General features: G+C 42.1%; 1 protein-coding gene across 1 annotated transcript in view; it reads right to left on the reverse strand.

The window, feature by feature from the left end:
- Nucleotides 1–5127: 5127 nt before the first annotated feature.
- The window catches only part of LOC146839132 (uncharacterized), a 47605-nt gene continuing 31087 nt past the window's right edge, over nucleotides 5128–21645 (reverse strand). Inside the window, exons 2-6 of the mRNA XM_085603132.1 lie at nucleotides 17170–17223; nucleotides 14015–14086; nucleotides 13749–13923; nucleotides 12612–12665; nucleotides 5128–11466 (exon numbers count right to left, since the gene is read on the reverse strand). Coding sequence (XP_085459258.1) covers nucleotides 7677–10418 — 2742 coding nt within the window. The 5' untranslated portion in view covers nucleotides 10419–11466; nucleotides 12612–12665; nucleotides 13749–13923; nucleotides 14015–14086; nucleotides 17170–17223 and the 3' untranslated portion in view covers nucleotides 5128–7676. The remainder of the gene's footprint in view (nucleotides 11467–12611; nucleotides 12666–13748; nucleotides 13924–14014; nucleotides 14087–17169; nucleotides 17224–21645) is intronic.

Here is a 21645-nt window from a genome sequence, read left to right on the forward strand (position 1 = left end):
TGGGGTCCGCCCACCCAGAGACCTTCTAGGGAGATTATTAAGTGCACGTTGAACGTTATACAGATGGGCTAACCAGTTCCTGCCAGTGCCTAAAACCCTAGCTGTGAGGGATTGCTTTAAGTCACGGTTCATTCGTTCCACAACACTATTGCCCACAGGCCGGTATGGAGACGAAAATTTGACTTAGACCCCCAAAGACCTCATGGCTTCTTTGTATGCCTTAGAGGCGAACGCAGGACCTTGGTCAGAATGAAGGGTACCACATGCGAAAATTCCCACAAAGACACGCAAATCCCTGATGACAGTTCGAGCATCAGCACTCCTTTGTGGCCATACCCAAAGAAAACGTGTGCACGAATCTACTGCAACTAAGATCTACTTATACGCAGTATCACAGGAGAAAGGACCGCAGTGATCGAAATAAACGCATCCAAGGGGTTTATTAGATATGTACAACTGCGTTTGTGGTGGGCGCGCAGCAGTCGAAGGTTTAATCTGCTGGCATATGTCACAATTAAGAACATAAGTACGAGTCTGCTTATACAACCCACGCCTCCAGTAATGTTGTTGTAGGAGAGTAACAGTCGCTGAAACGCCGGCATGTGCAGATGCCATGCCTTCGTGAGCCGCTGTTATAAAGGAAAGTCTGCAGTCTGCATTGGGAATCAATCTGCCACCAACGTTGTTAATTCACACATAAGGAACTTTATCAGGACTTAAATGATAAGAGTACTTAGAAGGGAAACCTCTCGGGTAATTACTTCCCTCCTCGGTTGCAGCAATAGCGGCCAAGATGTCATCATCATCTTACTTTTGGATCTTGTAACCGCTGCTACTAAAGTTTTCGCTGCCTCGTCAGCCAAGCTGTTACTGACAGCGTGGACACCAACACGCTGGTGCCCAAGAGTATGAATTACATTCACGAGAGGCAGATTCTGTTTAAGTTCTGCAACTCGAACCCAAAGCATTTTATGCTTGATTGTGCTACCCTTAGAATCTCGATATTCATTCTGAGACCAAAAGAATAAATTGTCGTTAAAAGACTGAACACAGTAAAATGAGTTACTCACTATAAGAGTTGTAACTCGTGGATCAGCAAACTCCAGTGCAAGCACCAGAGCACGAAGCTCTGCCAACTGGGCGGTACAATCACCCAATGACTGCATATGCATGACATCAGACTTGAATTTACCATTCACGAAAGTACCAGCCACAATTGCGCATGCCGCTGAATAAGCGTGCTTAGATCCCGTCGCCGGTTGTGCCGAACCGTCAATGTAAATGACACAATGGTAATCTTCAAGCGGGCGCAAAGACAGAGGGTAATCTTCAAGCGGGCGCAAAGACAGAGGAGCTGGATGAACAAATTCATTCTGCAAATACTCCTGAGTCTACAATGAGGCATCAAAGAGGTAGGTGACATCTGGTGATGTCAAGGAAGTGGTCCATTGTATCCAACGGGGAAGCAAAGCTTTAGAATTAGGTACACTGGCCTTCGTCACTGCCTCTAGGGCAGGATAAGGTGTCACAACCAACATGCGTTTCCCTTGCGACAGCGCTCTCTGGGCCCGATTCACAGAACTAACGTAAGACAAAATCCTAAACTTACTACCATTTTGGTATTCACAGAAGGCACTTACACATTTTGGTATTCACAGAAGGCACTTACTCATTTCGGTATTCACAGAAGTTAGGAGTCCTAACTTTAGGACTCCTAAATGCCTTCTGTGAATACCGAAAGTCTTAAAATTAGGATTTTTCTCAGTTTAGTAGTAGTATAGTTAGGACCCCTAACTTTAGGACTCCTAAATGCCTTCTGTGAATACCAAAAGTCTTAAAATTAGGATTTTTCTCAATTTAGTAGTAGTAAAGTTAGGACTCCTAACTTTAGGACTCCTAAATGCCTTCTGTGAATACCGAAAGCCTTAAAATTTGGATTTTTCTCAGTTTAGTGGTAGTATAGTTAGGACTCCTAATTTTAGGACTCCTCAATGCCTTCTGTGAATACCGAAAGTCTTAAAATAAGGATTTTTCTCAATTTAGTAGTAGTAAAGTTAGGACTCCTAACTTTAGGACTCCTAAATGCCTTCTGTGAATACCGAAAGCCTTAAAATTAGGATTTTTCTCAGTTTAGGAGTAGTAAAGTTAGGAGTCCTAACTTTAGGACTCCTAAACTGAGAAAAATCCTAATTTTAAGACTTTCGGTATTCACAGAAGGCATTCAGGAGTCCTAAAGTTAGGACTCTTAACTTCTGTGAATACCGAAGTGAGTAAGTGTCTTCTGTGAATACCAAAATGAGTAAGTGCCTTCTGTGAATACGAAAATGGTAGTAAGTTTAGGATTTTGTCTTAAGTTAGTTCTGTGAATCGGGCCCTCTCTCTCTTTCAGAATCGCCATCTGAACCGCAGTCAAAACTTTCTCGACAGTGGAAAAGTACATTTCAGCCGAATTGTACAAGTGTGATTTGTAAGCAATGGGGACTGTGTCGCCCTCATTGAACTTTAGGTATGTGAAACCCACTGCACCAGGCAGAATTCTTATCACCAAGTTAGTGTGTTTATCACGTGTCAGTAAGTATTTCGAAGCAAGAAGACCAGCCTGCAAAGTTTGCAAGACAGCTGAATTTTCTGGCAGCCAACTCGATTTGGAAAAATTAGGTTGTACCAAGGCATATAGTGGCTTGATATGCTGGGCATAATCAGGAATATAAGTTCGTCCGAAATTTAAAAATCCCAGCAAAGATTGTAGCTTCTTCAGTGTTGTCGGAGCACACAAACATGCGCATTTCTCCAGGAAATGTGGGGCTAATCCTCGACCTTCATTGTTGAGTTCATAGCCCAAAAACAACACTGTATACTCAGCTACATCTTGCATACAGGCTCTAAAGGTGCCCGCCGAAAGATCGGGTGCGCGCGATAGGGAGATGACCAGCTGCGTGTCGTCGGCATAGGATACCATTCGGAGGTCGTAGCTCTCTACTAAGGAGGCAATCGGGGCTACATAAAGGTTAAAAAGTGTTGGGCTCAGGGACGAGCCCTGCGGCACCCCCTGGTCCAGAGCGATTCGCTCAGAGTAGTAGTCCCCCTGCCTTACCTGGAAGCCACGGCCAACAAGAAATGAATAAATCCATTTCAACGCTGCCCCTCTCACCCCACCTTTGCTCAGACACTGTAGCAAGATGGAATGTGCCACAGACACATTATAGTTTAAAATGTTTATATTTAACTACGTGTCCTAAGATGCAGTACTTTGGCTAACATAAGCAGACAAATGATTAAAAATAAAACCATCAGCATTGTTACAATACCATATAAAATGAAGGGAGAAATCATGTTATATATGATAGTTGATTATAGTCACCCTCCCTTCATAACAAAGCTAGTATTATTAAACTAATAGAAGGTCTCTAGGTTTGAATGGGGAACCCCATACCGTAAAGATCAGCTTAGGTGAATCACATCACAGGATCACCTCTGCTCCGGTCTGGAAAAAGTCTTCTCCAAAATGTCTGAATCATGCATGCAAAATGCAATATTAAAGGCACTCGAGTTTCAGATATTTGCAGCTGTGTGCGTGTTATGTCTAGAGCGTGGGCCGATCAACATGAATTCAAAAGCATACATTGTTATTTGACCCTGACGGCTTCTGCACACAGTGTTCAGACCAAGGTCACGGTGCACGTCTAGGGATGTGAACAACAGACCTTTCTCTTGTGAAGAAAAAGCAAGCGAGCAGATTTTCTTATAACAGCTACCTGCAGTGTCGTGTGCAAAAGCAGCAAAAGTGGCAAGATGGCGTTTTAAATCTAAGACACTTATGCTAACATATCAATGTGTGTACCTGGAACTCCGTCTCCACTACAAGGCCATATCACTGTATGCTGATGATGCATTTGTGTACCTCAGGAACGTGCAGGCGTATCTACCGCAGGCGATGGAGGTTCTAGATGATTTTGGTAGGGCTTCTGGACTGAGGCTAAATTGGACCAAATCCAGCTTATATCCCATGCGCAAACTTACAACTTAGAACAGGAAGTGCTGCCCCAATTAGCACGTGGGTGGCACCATGACATCTTCAGGAATTTAGCGGTGAACTTACCACACTGATGAAGAACTTATACAGGGCAACTTAGGTGAAGTCCAATGTTTGCAGCTCCCTGTCGTTTTGGGGCTCACTGCCACTATCGACCCATGGGTAGAGTGGAGTTGCAAAAATGCTGTTAATACATTTATACTGCTTCTTGACCCCCCCCCCCCCCCCCCCACTTTACTCGCCCCGGCGCTTCTTCAAGAAATTGAACTCTGTTTCTTTTCTTTTGGACTTAATCTGGGGAGCGGGCCACAAGAGAGTCGCGCTTCTCAAACTATACTTTACCTTGGAAAGGGATGGAGGGATGTACATATAAAAGACTAATAAAGAACTACAAACTACTGTGTGACTTGGAAGCCTATTATTTCTCAATACAGCCCTTGTTTGTGATCTCGTTACAGTTCTCACATTATCATCCGCACTAGAAGAAATGGGAGCCTGGGGTGTCTGATCACAGATACTCATTTACATACAAAGGGGGGTGAAAGCCTGCTCACAAAGCACAACACAACTTGTTTATGTAAAAGTTTGTAGATTGCACAGGGAGTGTGATTCAGGTAACAGTGTGAGTGTTGTATGACAGGAGCGGGCAGTCTTAGTTGCTAAGACATGAATGTCTGAAGGGTGCATCTTTAGCTCTTTCAACTGTTTGAGAGGGTGGCAGTCTCAAATTCGGGGGGCACAGATACCAACAGCTTCCCTCATAATCTTTGCTTTTTGCATCTACAGTTGGTGCAGATGCCACCTAAGTGAGTAACCTTTCCAGCTAGGCAGTGTGCTTTCTGGAGTCAGCCTGCTTTGATTTTCCCAAACTTTGGTCAGCAAAGGTAAATGTGTCTTCAACTAAAGTGTTCTTAGGTCGCTTTTGGTAACGTGGCTTGAGCAGTATGGCCTAAGGCACGCTCGAAGGTAAAGCAAAACAGTGGAAGTCACACATTTCAATACAGTTTATTAAAAATAGACAAGGAACTTTAAGATTTAAACCAAGTTTAGATAAAAAAGAATATGTAATAATTATTCAGAAGCAAAATCTAAAGGAGGGCTTTGATTAAAGGATTATTAATTAGCAAAAACACCTGTCAAAACCAAACAAAATGGTAAATTAATAAAATAAAAGCTGTTCCACTGAATCAATCAGGAAGCCACATCAAAACTGTATCTGACTTCGCTCGCTATGCTCGAGGGGACAAAGGTAAGTTTAGTCTCTGGTGATGATCAGCACTTGAATTTGATGCGAGGTTTTTGGCTGAATCAGTCGTAGAAGGTGATGAGCTGCACAGAAGTGGCTTGAAGTGCAAACTTTCCGCAGAGTAGAGTTTGGTCATCAATTTGAACCTGAATCTACGGCCATCAAAATCTAGGAAACTTTAGGCAGTTACACACAGCTGCGATCATCCCATTCACTCTAATAAAAGCCCAAGTGCCCGTATCCACTTGAGCGTTACCACAAAAATGAAATACTCAGGTCGAGTTGGACGCCTCGAGGGCTATTCACAAAGGTATCTTACACCTGTGAGTAATCTATACGTGCAAGAAAGCTCATAGAGTAACTTTGCTACTTTTAGCTATCCACCATTACATTAAAGTTACTCAAGTGTGGACTTGCACGTCTGCACACCCTTAAATAGATGTGGAGCAAAATGTACAAATGTAACTTACTGAAGCAAAAATGAACTATGGGCGGTGCTACATAAATGCAGCACCACGCATAGCCGAGCACTGGTAATGCCTTCTAAAACTGCATTTAAATTCAAACGATTGTTACAAAATTACCTTTATTTTAAAATTAATTATTTCATGATAAAATTTGTTAACCTTTTAATAAACAAAATGTTTTAACAATTAAATAAATAATTTCAATTAATTCTATCCATAACTTTTTGTAAGGCAGTTCCGCCTCTGAACAGAGTTGCGAAAGGAAATTTAGTAATTATGAGAACATAATAGAAAAAACAAGGATTTTACTTTAGATGGGATTTTCCATACAAACCTTTGAAAAAACATGTTTAAAATAATTACATTTCAAGTTAATAGTGTTGTATCATTTTTATTTGTTATAAAATAAATTTTCCTTTATATTTAACATGAAAATATTTTATTTTTTTCAAGTTTGATAAACTTGTAATATGTTCCCTACATTTTTTACACAGGGAGAGCTTCCCCCAAGTTGAATATATAAAACATTGTATTCTAAAGCCTAAATTAAAAGTTAAGTAACATTTTTATTATGTATTCATAATTATTAATTGTGATGTAGAGAATTAATTGTAACAAATGTAATTATACCTTATTAAAAATGAATGTTATATCAGTGTTTAAATTAAAAAACATATGTTTATTAAAATAATAAAAAGTTTTCTTTTGAGATATTTTTGCAATTTAATTTTGTATTTTTTTATTTGTAACTAGTTGCAGTTCCAGTGGATGGCCATGTGTGATGTAGGACTTACTCCGGCTCTGAGCAGGAGTACATTTACGACTGTTTTAGGTACATTATGGCTGTAAAGACTTTATAAGTGGGGTTCGTAAATAGAAATGGGCATACTCCTTAGTGGTTGAGCGCCTGTCCTTCCCAAGCACCTCCCTCTACTCCTCTTTACTCCTGCCTTAGCCCCTCCCCTTTATTCTTAAGTATTTCACATTTTTCAGGCACCCCCCTCTGTCACTGCCACGTTTACTACTAAAAAGTATACTAACATGTGCGGAAACTCTGCAGTCGGGGCAGACAACTCCACAAAGAAAAAGACAGGAGAGGCAGAACGAGTGATCTTTGTAATACGAGGCTGTGTTCCCTCACAACAGAAGTCATTAGGACTATTTAGGGTGGGGCCAAGAATGGTTTGCATATGGCTGGCCCGGTCTGTAGTTGCACAAAGACTGGAGAATGATGTGGTGGGATGTTGCTGAGATTAACTACCAGTCCTTCCATCACCTTTAGTTTTTCTCAATGATCAGCCCTGCGTGGCACTTAACAGATGTTGGTCCCATAGAGACCTATGACAAAGGGACTCCTGCTGCAGCCCCCTGGTGAGGCTCATGAAGGCTAGAAACAGTTTGAAGTTACTTGGATTCTAGATCCTAGGGGCGTGGCCTGAAAATTCAGGATCGAATGGACTTTGTGGGATGGAGCCATAGATTATAAACACTCAGGGAACAAAACACTGAATGGAATGAGGCCACAAATAGTTACTAAGGAATGAAGTTAATTCAAGCATTTCCATCCCTCGCTGTGCGCTTTTCTCAGTAGAGGTTGCAGGAGAATCAATGGATTGATGTCTTTGTGGCTGCTTCATCTGAAGGTTTTGCGGTGCTGAAAGCTCCTCCTCAGGATTTACAGTGAGCACCTTTTATTCCCCCACATTGTCTCTCTCATGTAGAGAGGGTGCATTTACAACTGAAGTTTTTGTCACATTGAAAGCACGGATCAGTTTCTTTTGCGTTGTGGGTTCTCTCTTGTTGAATCAAACTGAATCTCCAGCTGTCGCTTCCCTGGCATTTACAACAAGGATGATGTTTTTTCCAGGTAAGTTCTCGCAGGTTGAGCGAGACCAGATTTCCGGATGAAACTTTTCCAGCATTCAGAGAGCTAATAAGGTTTGTGCCCAGTGTGAGTTCTCTCATGTCTAGTGAGAGTTATTTTATGACTGAAGCTATTCTGGCATTCTGAGCACTGATAAGGTTTGTGCCTCGTGTGAGTGCTCTCATGGTAAGTGAGAGTTCTTTTATGACTGAAGCTTTTCTGGCATTCAGGGCACTGATACGGTTTATGGCCAGTGTGGGTTCTTTCGTGTGCAGTAAGCTGGGCTTTCTGACTGAAGCTTTTCCAGCATTCAGAGCACTGATAAGGTTTTTGTCCAGTGTGAGTTCTCTTGTGTTTAATTAAACTGGATCTCTCATAGAATGTTTTCGGGCATTCAGAGCACTGATACGGTTTATGCCCAGTGTGAGTTCTTTCATGTACAGTAAGGCTGGATTTATGACTGAAGCGTTTCCAGCATTCAGAGCACTGATAAGGTTTATGTCCAGTGTGGGTTCTTTCATGTAAAGTGAGATTGGATTTGCTACTGAAGCTTTTCTGGCATTCAGGGCACTGATACGGTGTATGGCCAGTGTGGGTTATTTCGTGTGCAGTAAGCTGGGCTTTCTGACTGAAGCTTTTCGAGCATTCAGAGCACTGATAAGGTTTTTGTCCAGTGTGAGTTCTCTTGTGTTTAATTAAACTGAATCTCTCATAGAATGTTTTCGGGCATTCAGAGCACTGATGCGGTTTATGCCCAGTGTGGGTCCTTTCATGTACCATAAGGTTGGATTTATAACTGAAGCTTTTCCAGCATTCAGAACACTGATAAGGTTTGTGCCCAGTGTGAGTTCCCTCATGTTGTGAGAGAGTAGATTTCCGACTGAAGCTTTTCCAGCATTCAGAGCACTGATAAGGTTTGTGCCCCGTGTGAGTGCTCTCATGGCAAGTGAGAGCTATTTTCTGACTGAATCTTTTCAGGCATTCTTTGCATTGATACGGTTTGTGCCCAGTGTGAGTTCTCTCATGGTGAGTGAGAGTTATTTTCCGACTGAAGCTTTTCTGGCATTCTGAACACTGATACGGTCTGAGCCCAGTATGGATTCTCTCATGTACAGTTAAATCGGAATTGTGATAGAAACTTTTTTGGCATTCAGAGCTCTGATACGGTTTATACCCAGTGTGGGTTCTTTCATGTAGAGTAAGTTTGAATTTCTGACTGAAGCTTTTACAGCATTCAGAGCACTGATAAGGTTTTTGTCCAGTGTGAGTTCCCTGATGTCGAATCAGACTAGCCCAATAACTGAAGCTTTTTTGGCACGTGGAGCATTGATATGGTTTTTGTCCAGTGTGGGTTCTTGCGTGTATTGCAACACTAGATTTGTAACTGAAGCTTTTACAGCTTTCAGAGCACTGATATGGTTTTTGTCCAGTGTGGGTTCTTGCGTGTATTGCGACACTAGATTTGTAACTGAAGCTTTTACAGCTTTCAGAGCACTGATATGGTTTTTGTCCAGTGTGGGTTCTTGCGTGTATAGCGACACTTGATTTGTGACTGAAGCTTTTATAGCATTCAGAGCACTGATACGGTGTGTGCCCAGTGTGGGTTCTTTCATGTACAGTAAGACCAGATTTCCCACTGAAGGTTTTACAGCATTCAGAGCACTGATGAGGTTTTTGTTCAGTGTGAGTTCCCTGATGTTGAATGAGACTGCCACTAAAACTGAAGCTTTTTTGGCACTTGGAGCACTGATATGGTTTTTGTCCAGTGTGGGTTCTTGCGTGTATAGCGACACTTGATTTGTGACTGAAGCTTTTTTGACATTCAGAGCACTGATACGGTTTATGCCCAGTGTGGGTCCTTTCATGTACCGTAAGGTTGGATTTTTGACTGAATCTTTTATAGCATTCTGAGCACTGATAAGGTTTTATCCCAGTGTGAGTTCTCTCATGGTAAATGAGAGTTATTTTCTGACTAAAGCTTTTACAACATTCAGAGCACTGGTAAGGTTTGTGCCCTGTGTGAGTGCTCTCATGGCGAGTGAGAGCTATTTTCTGTCTGAAGCTTTTCTGGCATTCAGAGTACTGATAATGTTTTTGTCCAGTGTGGGTTCTTTCATGCACAGTAAGTCTGGATTTCCGACTGAAGCTTTTCCAGCATTCAGAGCACTGATATGGTTTATGTCCAGTGTGGGTTATTGTGTGTATAGCGACACTAGATTTTTGACTGAAGCTTTTACAGCATTCAGAGCACTGATACGGTTTTTGTCCAGTGTGGGTTCTTTCATGTACCCTGAGGTTGGATTTTTGATTGAAGTCTTTCTGGCATTCAGAGCACTGATATGGTTTTTGTCCAGTGTGGGTTCTTGCGTGTATAGTGACACTAGATTTGCGAGTGAAGCTTTTACAGCATTCAGGGCACTGATACGGTTTTTGCCCAGTGTGGGTTCTTTCATGTACCCTGAGGTTGGATTTTTGATTGAAGTCTTTCTGGCATACAGGGCACTGATACGGTTTTTGCCCAGTGTGGGTTCTTTCATGTACCCTGAGGTTGGATTTTTGATTGAAGTCTTTCTGGCATTCAGGGCACTGATAAGGTTTGTGCCCAGTGTGGATTCCCACATGTTCAATGACAGAGGATTTGTGACTGAAGCCTTTCTGGCATTCAGGGCACTGATAAGGTTTTTGTCCAGTATCAGTTCTATTATATTTATTGAGGTGGGATTGATAACTAAAGCTGTTCTCACATTCATTGCACTTATTCGAGTTGTTTGTTTCTCCAAATTGGGTTTGTTCCTGGATACATGCCATCTTAAGACTGAATCTGATTCCAGAATCTGTACTTGTTTATGTTACAACTCAGCATTAACTTCTAAAATACATATTTAACTAATTATAGTTTTTCCCTGGAGATCATTTTCCTTCCTTTAAAGGCACCTATCTCACTTGTCTTATAAACTTTCACCGAGGAGCCCGTTGTATTTATTAAGATGCTCCTCATGGATTCATATTTTCCAAGTTATTCCCGGGTGAATTCTATCAGGTTTAATTAATCTCATTTAGTGATTCTAGTTTATCACGTGATTTAGGAGTTTTAAAAGCACTGATAAGGTCTTTGGGCTTTAGTGTTTGCCTGTTCGGTATGTTTGTTCATTCAAGTAATGACAGATGATTAGGGCATGCCAGGTGGTTTATGAATTATCAATAGCGTAACAATGACTCCTTTAATACTTTCTGTGCCAGTCTATACTTTTTTGTTCAGTGGTTAAGACAGGTACATGATCCACTTTGAAGGTAGAGGACACTTCGAAACCACTCGGATCAACCCAAGAGACAGAGTTGGTGGGGGAAAATCTTCCTATATTGGAAATGATAATCCAGGATCTTTGCTGTAACGACATCTGAGAAAGAGTATTTACAATGACTTTCTTTTAAACAATCTTGTCTCTTCTCTCGTCTCCAGGACACAGAGACAAAAGCTTCTGTCACATCACATCACGTCCACGGATGCGGATATGTTGGGAAGGGTTTGGGCCTCCAAAGCATTTCTCATAAACCATCAAACAGAATTTACAACACTGAGTATTCTCAAGTGCACGGCGTGGGGATCAATTGTGGCCAATGTTCTCCTTAATCTCAGTTACTGACACTTGGTAAACATTTATGGTCATTTTCATTTACGGATTTGACAACTTTCACATTCACCAGTTTCTTCCGCTCCAACATCCTCACCATTCCAGGCACATAGAATGTGTTTCTTCTCTAGAGCTCGAGAATGTTTTAACTTTCCTTGAAATAATCCTTTTCGTTGTGTTTCACTAAATTTAAACCTTCTTTTTTCTGTTCATGCTTCAGTCACCTGTAGAAATGGAGTCAGAGATTGTAAATGAACACAAAGAAAAATTATTTATGACCGGATAATTTGCACAAGAAAGTCTTGACAAAAACAAGCTAGGAAATCATTTGAGTAGCATTTCTGATAGTGGTGAAACAGCTCTGGACACTGTGTAGATCGGGAGCTTCGGATCACTGGAATTCAAGGATGTGAGAGCAAACGTAATTAATATTTAAGAAAGAAACACAAGTTGCACATATATTGTGGCACAGATTCTCAGAAGCAGCCAACACTATCAATTTACAATTTCTGTGGCAAAGGCTGGCATCACAATTAGATATTTGTAATACTTTTAATGAATTATCAGATGTTATTTACTTCTCTACCCACATAAACTGGTCATCTATTAATTTTTCCAGTTATTTATGAAGGGACATTTTATTGAACAATGGAATTGGCCTTGTTGCACTCAGTGGTTTAAATTATCCCTGGGCGTAGTTTGCGAAGTAGCGCTATGCGTAGCTACGCAAAGTGCACTTCGCACTACACGAACTACGCGTAGCATTTCGCGAACTGCGTAGTACCCTGTTCGCACTGCGCAAGATGCCGTTTTCATTGATTGCACAGTGCGGACAAGCAGCCGGCACTGTGCAATCATTGAAAACGGCATCTTGCACAGTGCGAGCTGTAGTTTTCTGCCGCTCGAGTAGATTTTTACTCGAGCCGCAGCTTTCTCAACGCAAACTGGTAGTTTCTCATCGCGAGCGGTCGCGAGCATACGCAACCACTCACAATGAGAAACCTGACCTCCACGCGTTGAGAATCTCGCAGGGAGGTTTATTTTCCATGCTCGCGATCGACAATTTGATGTTGCTGATCGCGAACGAGGAAAAAGTCTCGCCGGGATGTCATTTTGCTTGCTCGCGGTCGCCAACTTGACGTTGAGGACCGCGAGCAAGCAAAAAATGACGGCTGCACTATGTTACGCGTGTTTGCACTGTGCTACGTGCAATTCGTGTAGTGCGAAGTAGCGCAATCTTTGCAAACTACGCGAGCGTAGCGTAGTGCTTTGCCCAGGCTTACTTTAAATGCCACCATAGACTGAGGCTGTGTCCAGTTAGCTCAGCGGAATTCACTATTTCAAATTGTGCGGGTAATATTGGACTTACTTGGTGGCCCAGAACTCATCACGCTCCTCCGAAAGGACCTGGGCACTGCAACACCTGAAAAAGAGAAAAAAACAGCACAACCTTAAAGGAAACCAAAAAGGGTCAAGAAAAGAATAACACAAAACAGAGGAAAGAGAAAAAAAGGCTATCTTCCATTCTCACCACAGGGTCCAGCACAGGAAACTCTGCAGCAGATGCTTGTAAACCCATAACTTACTTCTAACCACAGTGCCACCAACGTCAGCACCAGGTGCAGCTCCACCGGTCGCACCACCCTAAAGCAAGCCCTGTGTCCACGCATATGTACTTGTCTTCTGCTTTTAGTAGACAAGATAGAAAAGGGCAGGATGGGAGGACACAACAAGGTGGAAGTCAGATCCAGAGAGAAAAGATGCCGAAAGAACAGACCGAGGAAGGATAGTATCATGTGGTGTAGAGGAGGAGACAAATGTGCTAATAGTTAAGGAACTGCTGGGCAAAACTGACCTAAAAAGGAACTGAGAATGATTTGTGCAGCTCAATACAGGAGAGAGCGTCCCCAATCGCACTCCTTGGATTTGTTCAATAGACTTTAAACCATTGGTAAATATTTTCAAAGCGTCAATTTTTATTTATCTTCTTTTGTACTTGTCAATTACTTTCATCATTGACCTTGATAATGTGATATTCACTATATTTTTTGTTTCTGTGCCCAATGCATTTCGGGCCTCGCCCTTCATCAGGGGTTTAATCTGAAAACATAAAGGCAGATATTCAGCACAGTCTACATTCAATATAAATGTGTGGTTGGTATTCAGTTAAAAGAATGGTTTATAACTTGATCAAAGACTGGGTAAATTACTTTCAGATTAAGCCCCTGATGAAGGGCGAGGCCCGAAATGCATTGGGCACAGAAACAAAAAATATAGTGAATATCACATTATCAAGGTCAATGATGAAAGTAATTGACAAGAACAAAAGAAGATAAATAAAAATTGGCGCTTTGAAAACATTTACCAATGGTTTAAAGTTTATTGGACAAATCCAAGGAGTCCGATAGGGGACGCTCTCCCCTGCAGGGAACTGCGCAAATCATTCTCATTAACTTTGTTCCCCAAACTCAGGGGGATCACCAATCACCACCAATCACACCTATACCTTTGAGCATACAGAATAGCCAGGAGTGCGAAGGTCCTTCCTCCATTTGGATCTAAAAAGGAACTGGACCATCAGTACACCCCAACATGTTCCAGGAGGAATGTGGCTCCATCAGGTGATTATCAGAAGTTTGAGAACAACAAGAATAGTGCCGAGAGGGAGTCAAATGTTGAAGCTGAAGAGACAAAAAAAAAAAAAGATCAAAAAAGGGAATAGAGAAAGAAGAAACCGGGGAAAAGGAAACTTGGTGTTTTAAGAATCCTTACCTGACAGTTATATTATTTTTTGTTCCTCCAAGGGTGGCAGCCACGTTGCACTGCCTGGTCATCCTAGAATACCTTGAAAGGAAGTAAAGAAATAGTTTAGCATCAGACGACAATCACACTTCATCCCATCTCCAAATAACCGTCCTGAACTTCCAAAACAAAAGAATCTCTTGTTCTCTGGTGGCCATTGTCAAGCACCTCTGGTTATGAATAAATACTTTTTTTGGTTCAAGAACCACGATCCCTGGCTGGAAAACGTCTCTGTGAATATGGAGTGCACCCACAGTCTCAGAGAACAGACCCTAACAACCCAGTCCACGTCTTCATAATGCCCATCTTTCCATTTTCAGCCCATGAAACTTGCAAATCAAAACAATCTGGTTCACAAAAGGCATGTTAAAGTCCTTGTACATAATTCTGTGCACCGTTCATAAATCAGTCAACCAGACTCTTAGATTTATACAAACCATGTTCTCTGACCATCAGCAGTTCAAGCTCAAGCTGGTGCAGAGTTCGCATGCTGAGCAATGGAAGCAGCAAAGCATCAATGTGTTGGCGCTTTTTATTTATAAATTTATAAATTTATAAATTATCTAAAGGTGTGAGGTCAGTGTCTTGTGAGCTCTATAAGACGGCGACCCAAGGACTAGAATTTGGAATAAATCCTTGCAAGACAAAGCTTAGAACATTGGAATGTTGAGATCTCCACTGAAGACAATGAAGCAGACAGACCAAATAGAGACAAAGAAGCTGAGGACCTTTTTAGCAGCATTGCTAAAAATACACCCCTAAACGTATTGTCACAGGGTGGGTCCACCTCCAAAAAGGAAGGTCTAAGGGAGAAATTCGTTAGATTGGAGAAACTCAAGAAACATGAACTTTTACGGTGGTGGGATGCTGCCACCTTAAAGCAATATATCAAACTTAAAAGGATTCCGAGGGGTTTAAGATCACAAATCCTCCCTACCTACGAGGATTTGGAAGCAGATTTATTGAATGAATGGGAAAAAGAATTATGTAACAACTCTAACATACTTATGGCTATACTAATAGAGAATTGTGAAAGAAAAGTTATGCAATTGCAGAGAGACATAGACATTCTAGAGTCAGAAATTAAGGATCTAAACATACCAGAGGGCACCTTTAAGAATTATGCCATTCTTAATGATATAATTGAACGCCACGTATCGGAGATAAAGATACGTAAGGCGCGTAAACTGAGAAGGGATGAACGTGACTATTGCGAAGGGCGTATCTTCACCTGCGCCAGGAAGTACGATCATCTTATACCAAAGTCTAAACAACAAACCCAAACTGATAGTGGCTCACAGGGTTCTAGCTCCACATCCTTGAACACAACACATACAAGCGGTAGCGAGGTAGAGGAAGATAGTAATGCCCTCAATACTGGGAGCAGTTTTTTATTAGAGGTGGCAAGGATCAAGAAAGGCAACAAGGAGTACAGGCGACCACCTCAAGGAGAAAAACCAGGAGGGGTAATAGAGGAAAGTATATCAAAAGCCAGAATCAGAAATTACTACACAGACAGACCAAAAAAACAAACGTGTGCTAAGAAATAAGAAAACGTTTTTCTATAATATCAAATAGCAAACTGACATAGAATCTGCTTAGTTAAAAATCAATCAAAAGTTCTTAAGTACAAAATCAGTAAGAGGACTGACATGTAGTCTGCCTTTTGGAAAAGGGTAAAATAAAACAATCCCAGTATATATTGCAAAACAGTACATTAGTTTTTAGACGGAGAGAACACATTATTTGTAATGTAATGTAAGTAGTTTATTGTCTAGTCAACTAAAACCTTTACAATTCCTCATAAAAAGAAAAGTTATAGCAGCAAAGTCAATAGTTTGAAACTAATTAAAAATAATATGCCATAAAATATCTGTGCATTATGCTAAAAGTAATGATACAATTATAAAAATTGTAGTCCAATACAATACAAGAAGACTTAAAATTTGATAAAACGAGTACTCAGTTCTCAGTGGAGAGGTAAGTATGCAATTGTCAGTTGCTTTGTGGGCAGCTGCAGCAGTAAATTGCTGTTGACTGTTTGCTGGAGCTTATGTCGTCCGGGTGAAGGGTACCCTAGGTATATGTTGTTTGCTGTGAGGTGTCACTGGAATATCTTTTTATTGCAACAGTGAAGTGTTCAATGATCCAAGTTTCTCCCCTACCGCTTCCATAAATTGCACAAAGCGGCACGCTAGCTGAATGTCTCCACCTCAGGGGCTTGCCATCACAGCTTGTCTGCAGGTTCGTATCAATTTACAATTTCTGTGGCAAAGGCTGGCATCACAATGAGATATTTGTAATACTTTTAATGAATTATCAGATGTTATTTACTTCTCTACCCACATAAACTGTTCATCTATTCATGTTTCCAGTTATTTATGAAGGGACATTTTATTGAACAATGGAATTGGCCTTGTTGCACTCAGTGCTTTAAATTAACCCTGGGCGTAGTTCGCGAAGTAGCGCTATGCGTAGCTACGCAAAGTGCACTTCGCACTACGCGAACTACGCGTAGCACTTCGCGAACTGCGTAGTACCCTGTTCGCACTGTGCAAGATGCCGTTTTCATTGATTGCACAGTGCGGACAAGCATCCGGCACTGTGCAATCATTGAAAACGGCATCTTGCACAGTGCGAGCTGTTTTTTTCTACCGCTCGAAAAGATTTTTACTCGAGCGGCAGCTTTCTCAACGCAGACTGGTAGTTTCTCATCGCGAGCGGTCGCGAGCATACGCGACCACTCGCAATGAGAAACCTGACTTCCCCACGTTGAAAATCTCACCTAGCGGTTTATTTTCCACGCTCGCGATCGACAACTTGATGTTGCTGATCGCGAACGAGGAAAAAGTCTCGCCGGGATGTAATTTTGCTTGCTCGCGGTCGCCCACTTGACGTTGAGGACCGCGAGCAAGCAAAAAATGACCGCTGCACTATGCTACGCGTGTTTGCACTGTGCTACGTGCAATTTGTGTAGTGCGAAGTAGCGCAATCTTTGCAAACTACGCGAGCGTAGCGTAGTGCTTTGCCCAGGCTCGCTTTAAATGCCACCGTAGACTGAGGCTGTGTCCAGTTAGCTCAGCGGAATTCACTATTTCAAATTGTGCGGGTAATATTGGACTTACTTGGTGGACCAGAACTCATCACGCTCCTCCGAAAGGACCTGGGCACTGCAACACCTGAAAAAGAGAAAAAAACAGCACAACCTTAAAGGAAACGAAAAAGGGTCAAGAAAAGAATAACACAAAACAGAGGAAAGAGAAAAAAAGGCTATCTTCCATTCTCACCACAGGGTCCAGCACAGGAAACTCTGCAGCAGATGCTTGTAAACCCATAACTTACTTCTAACCACAGTGCCCCCAACGTCAGCACCAGGTGCCGCTCCACCGGTCGCACCACCCTAAAGCAAGCCCTGTGTCCACGCATATGCACTGTGTCTTTTACAAAGACTGGCTTCAGTAACTGACAACGTTCAGCTTGTAGTTCTCTGCAGATGCATAAAAGGTGTAATGCACTTTCATTGGCTCCCGCACATAAACGGTATCTTGACTGACCCAGCGATCATTTCCAAGGGGGAAGGTGCGGCAGTGCTGGTAAAATACCCATTCGAAGATGAAGATATTTTTCTTTCTTCCTCCTGTTGAAACCTACGCCTAGGTAAGATTGCAGAGAAGACTTGACATGGCTTTGCACAACAAACCATCCGTGGGTTCTTTCTGTTAGTACCGCCTTGACTTCTAATAGGGATAGGTTGTTCACTGTTTTGTTTACGATTTGTTTAAAACAATTGTAAGACCCTGAGACATCCCAAAGTTCCTCCAGACCCAGGCGCTCTTTTGATTCTACCAAATAGGTCATACCTGGACAGTCCCTCTTTCGATGTATTTCGTTCCATAGGTAGGACTTCAATGTTCCTGTACCAGTTCTTGGCATACGCTCCTTTGAGGGCCAAATCTTGGCTTTGTAGGCCGAACTCTAACCTTATTTGGGCCGGTGAGACGTACATGGGTAGAATAAAAATCATTCTGGCTGCTCTTGAAACAGTGCTGTCTAATATGGCCGCATCTCTTCCCCTCAGGCACTCGTAATTGCCGGAATGGGCTTCCCTTGCCAGACTTGTAAAAGTGGAGTAAGATTTGGGCCGGTGATTTTATGTTTGATAGATTTCATTGCTGCCGCAATAGAGTTGCCTCTTCTTTTGATGACATCTTTTTGTGAGTTAAGTGCGCCTCTATTGTCTATTATTACTCCTAAGTAATTGTATTGGTCAACTACTTCTATTGTTGAGTTAGCCAGGTGCCAACAGCAGTTAGAGGTTTTGTTTCTCGGATGAATCCTCATTACCTTCATTTTGTCATAGTTGATGGTTAAACCATTGTTTGCTGAATATACTGGTTGTATCTAGTAGATGTTGAAGGCCAATGGGGGTTCGACTAACCAGAACGAGGTCGTCTGCATACAGGAGGTTGGAAAGTAGCAGCCCTCCTATTTTTGGCGATAATGATGATAGATCGGACATATACACGTTAAAAAGTGTCAGTGCCAAGACGCACCCTTGTTTGGGCCCCTTGGTTGTAGGGATGTTTCGAGACAGGAACTTACCATCTCCTAGCTAGACTTGTACCCACGTATTTGTGTGGAGAAAAATTAACTAGTTTAGGAGAGGTGATGGTATTTACTTATCCTTGAGCTTGTGCCATAATTTGCTCCTGTCGATTTTATCGAACACTTACGAATAGTCTATAAAACACATGAATAGGGGGTGTTTTGCTGTTTTCGCTCCATCTATCATTAGGGACAGGGCAAGTATGTTTGTTGTTGTACCCATGCCCTTGCAAAAGCCCGTCTGATTTACGGTATAACAGATTTTTCATCTGTCCAGGTAATGAGATCTTCCAGAAGTAGACCAGCATAATATTTCACCTCAATATCGATTAAAGCCACAAGCCTATAGCTGTTTGCTAAGTTCTGGGCGTAGTTGACGGAGTACCACTACACGGAATTCTGCAGATTTGATCAAAAACTCTGTGCATTCCGCTCTGCAACTCCATTCCGTATCACCACAATTTATAAAACAGAAACCTCACAAATAACTCTAATATTACATGCTAAAATGCATATAATCATCTCACAAAAGTAAAAATGAAAATATAGCAAGCAGTGAGAGAGGTGATGATTTTGATATCCTCACAAACCTAGGGAGAGAACCAAGCAGATGCCTTGAACACAAAGATCACATCATGCTGAAGGATTGGTGGTGGTCCCAGCCCCCTAGGACCACCCCAAGCACAGTTATGGGCAAAAAAATACAATCCCAACCAAAGGCCCTGCAAAGCATTATGGGACGATATTCTAGAGTGCAGTGAATAATATAGTATGCAATATCAAAACATTCAAGGGGCAGGCTCTCTGGCTCAGCTGAGAGCTAATACTATAATATTCACTAAACTCTAGAATCTTGCCCCATAATGCTAGTGTAGATGCAAGTTGTGGAACATCCTTATTAATCACTGAAGGATTTTGTTGAAATCCTGAATTTGTTGAGAATTTAGCATTTTATTCTGTATTGGGCTGTGGGGCCATCGAGACTGAAGGAATGTTCCAATTTGACTGCCTTTGATTCTACATGCTCGTCACAGAGGCCAGTTGGGCTGGGACCATTGGCTGTGACATCCCATTCTGTGCCATCTGATTCATGTTCCCATTTACAAGTTTGCTGCAAGCATGGCAAAGAGTGTGTCTTATTCTGCACACTATTAATATTTTAGGTATTTATATTGCCATGGTTAGTAAAACTGATACCTTGAGAAAAAACAATTCTGGATGCAACGCTAAAAGAGAGGCAGACAGGAAACCACACGCGCCCTCTTTGTCCGGTGTTCGACTTTGCTATATTGTGTAAATCTGCACTAGCTTGTGTCGCTCTCATTATTTTTGAACAATTGACTTGCGGATGAGAAACCTTTGTCTTCAAAAATAAATGATCAACTCTTTATACTTTCACACAACAATCTTGGGTTATTTTGGGGCGCTTCACTCTGTGGCTCCTCAACTGGCCAGTTTACAACCAACTTTAAGTCATTCCAGAAATCTCTAGGGACAACAATTTCAAAGACCGTATTCAAACCCATCCAAAGCACCTTCAAAACAGTTACAATCTTCCCCCCTCTGAGCACCACATTTCTGGCTGCTTCTAAGCTTGTGGAAATGTGTCCAGAATGTCAAAAGATCAGCTCTCGACCAAGGCACATGCACATACGCTCCTCCATGCACTTCTCAAAGGAAATTCTTTTACATCAACTGTTTCGACTCTGAACCACATTCGTCAGCATTCCCTATTTCTAAATGTTTCCTTTGTTATTTTCTCCCCTTCGTTGTAAATTTGTTTTTTATCTCTTCACATCATTCCAATCTCTTATTGTATTTATTAGTTCTCTCAGATGTGTTCTCAATGGTACAATTGTCACACTTCATATTGCTGAATTCACATTATGCTCTTTTGATAAATCCTCAAGTTTCTCATAACCGTAATGAGAAGCGTAATAAGCATAATGCTGTTCATGCGGCAACCACAATCCTAGTCAGAGTAAGGGGCGCTTTCCCCCGCCAGTTATGTTGCAAGTGGATTCACTTTGTAGAGATTTGGAGACTGTAATGTCCCCCCCTTGTTGTCACCATTATGTGCATCAATACAGCGTAGTGAACCCGATTACAAAACATCACATTGATTAAAGTCTATGAAGGATACATCACCGTTTGTGTGTATAAGGCACAGTGCACAGCGAGGACTCGAGGGAACTGCTTGGATGACTCCTGCAGTTCTGTAGTGCGGGGTACAGAATCACTCATAATACTGGTTTTTACACGCGTTGTGCCCAGGATCAATGAGCCTTGAGCTTTAGAAGCACGCGGTCCCTTTTAGTGTGTAATTGTAGGTGGCGGTACGCGTTAGTGGCTGTTATCCGGATCTACCTTGTATCTGGGCGAGGAAACCTCATGGGGTCTGTGGAGGAAGGCGGGTCTGTTGTGATGTAATGATCAGTGGTTGAGATTAGGACCTCAACTTCCCTGGAAATAGCAGCACATCCCTTTAAGCCTAATGATGTTCATGACATTACAGGAAATAATATCACCCTACAATAGACCCAGTGTGGCTACAGACGGTGATGACATCAGGAAAACAACATGAGAAGACATAGATAAAAGACTTACAAGGACTGCCTCAATGACACTTCCTTCACCAAGGTGCGCGTATAGTGAAGTGTTGGGAGCTCCAGTGGCTTCGGCGAGGCAGGAAAGGTATGATATGGCTTTTCACCCTCCATTACAGAGCCAGGCAAGGACCAGGCAACACAGGCGCTCTCCCCTCAGTGACATGGAAGAGATGGCAGTACAGCTGCACCAATATCTCTTCCGCTCCCTTGAAAGGCCTGGTATGGACCAGGATGCATTGCTTGTTCTTTCACTCTTGCATGGCCTGGTATGGACCAGGATGCATTGCTTGTTCTTTCACTCTTGCATGACCTGGGAGGGCTAGGATGCTGAGCCAGGGCTTGGGGAGAACCAGCATGTGAGCCGGGGCCTGGTGGGGACCAAGATGT

Source organism: Triturus cristatus, chromosome 4_2 (assembly GCF_964204655.1).
Source record: "Triturus cristatus chromosome 4_2, aTriCri1.1, whole genome shotgun sequence".
Taxonomy (NCBI): Eukaryota; Metazoa; Chordata; class Amphibia; order Caudata; family Salamandridae; genus Triturus; species Triturus cristatus.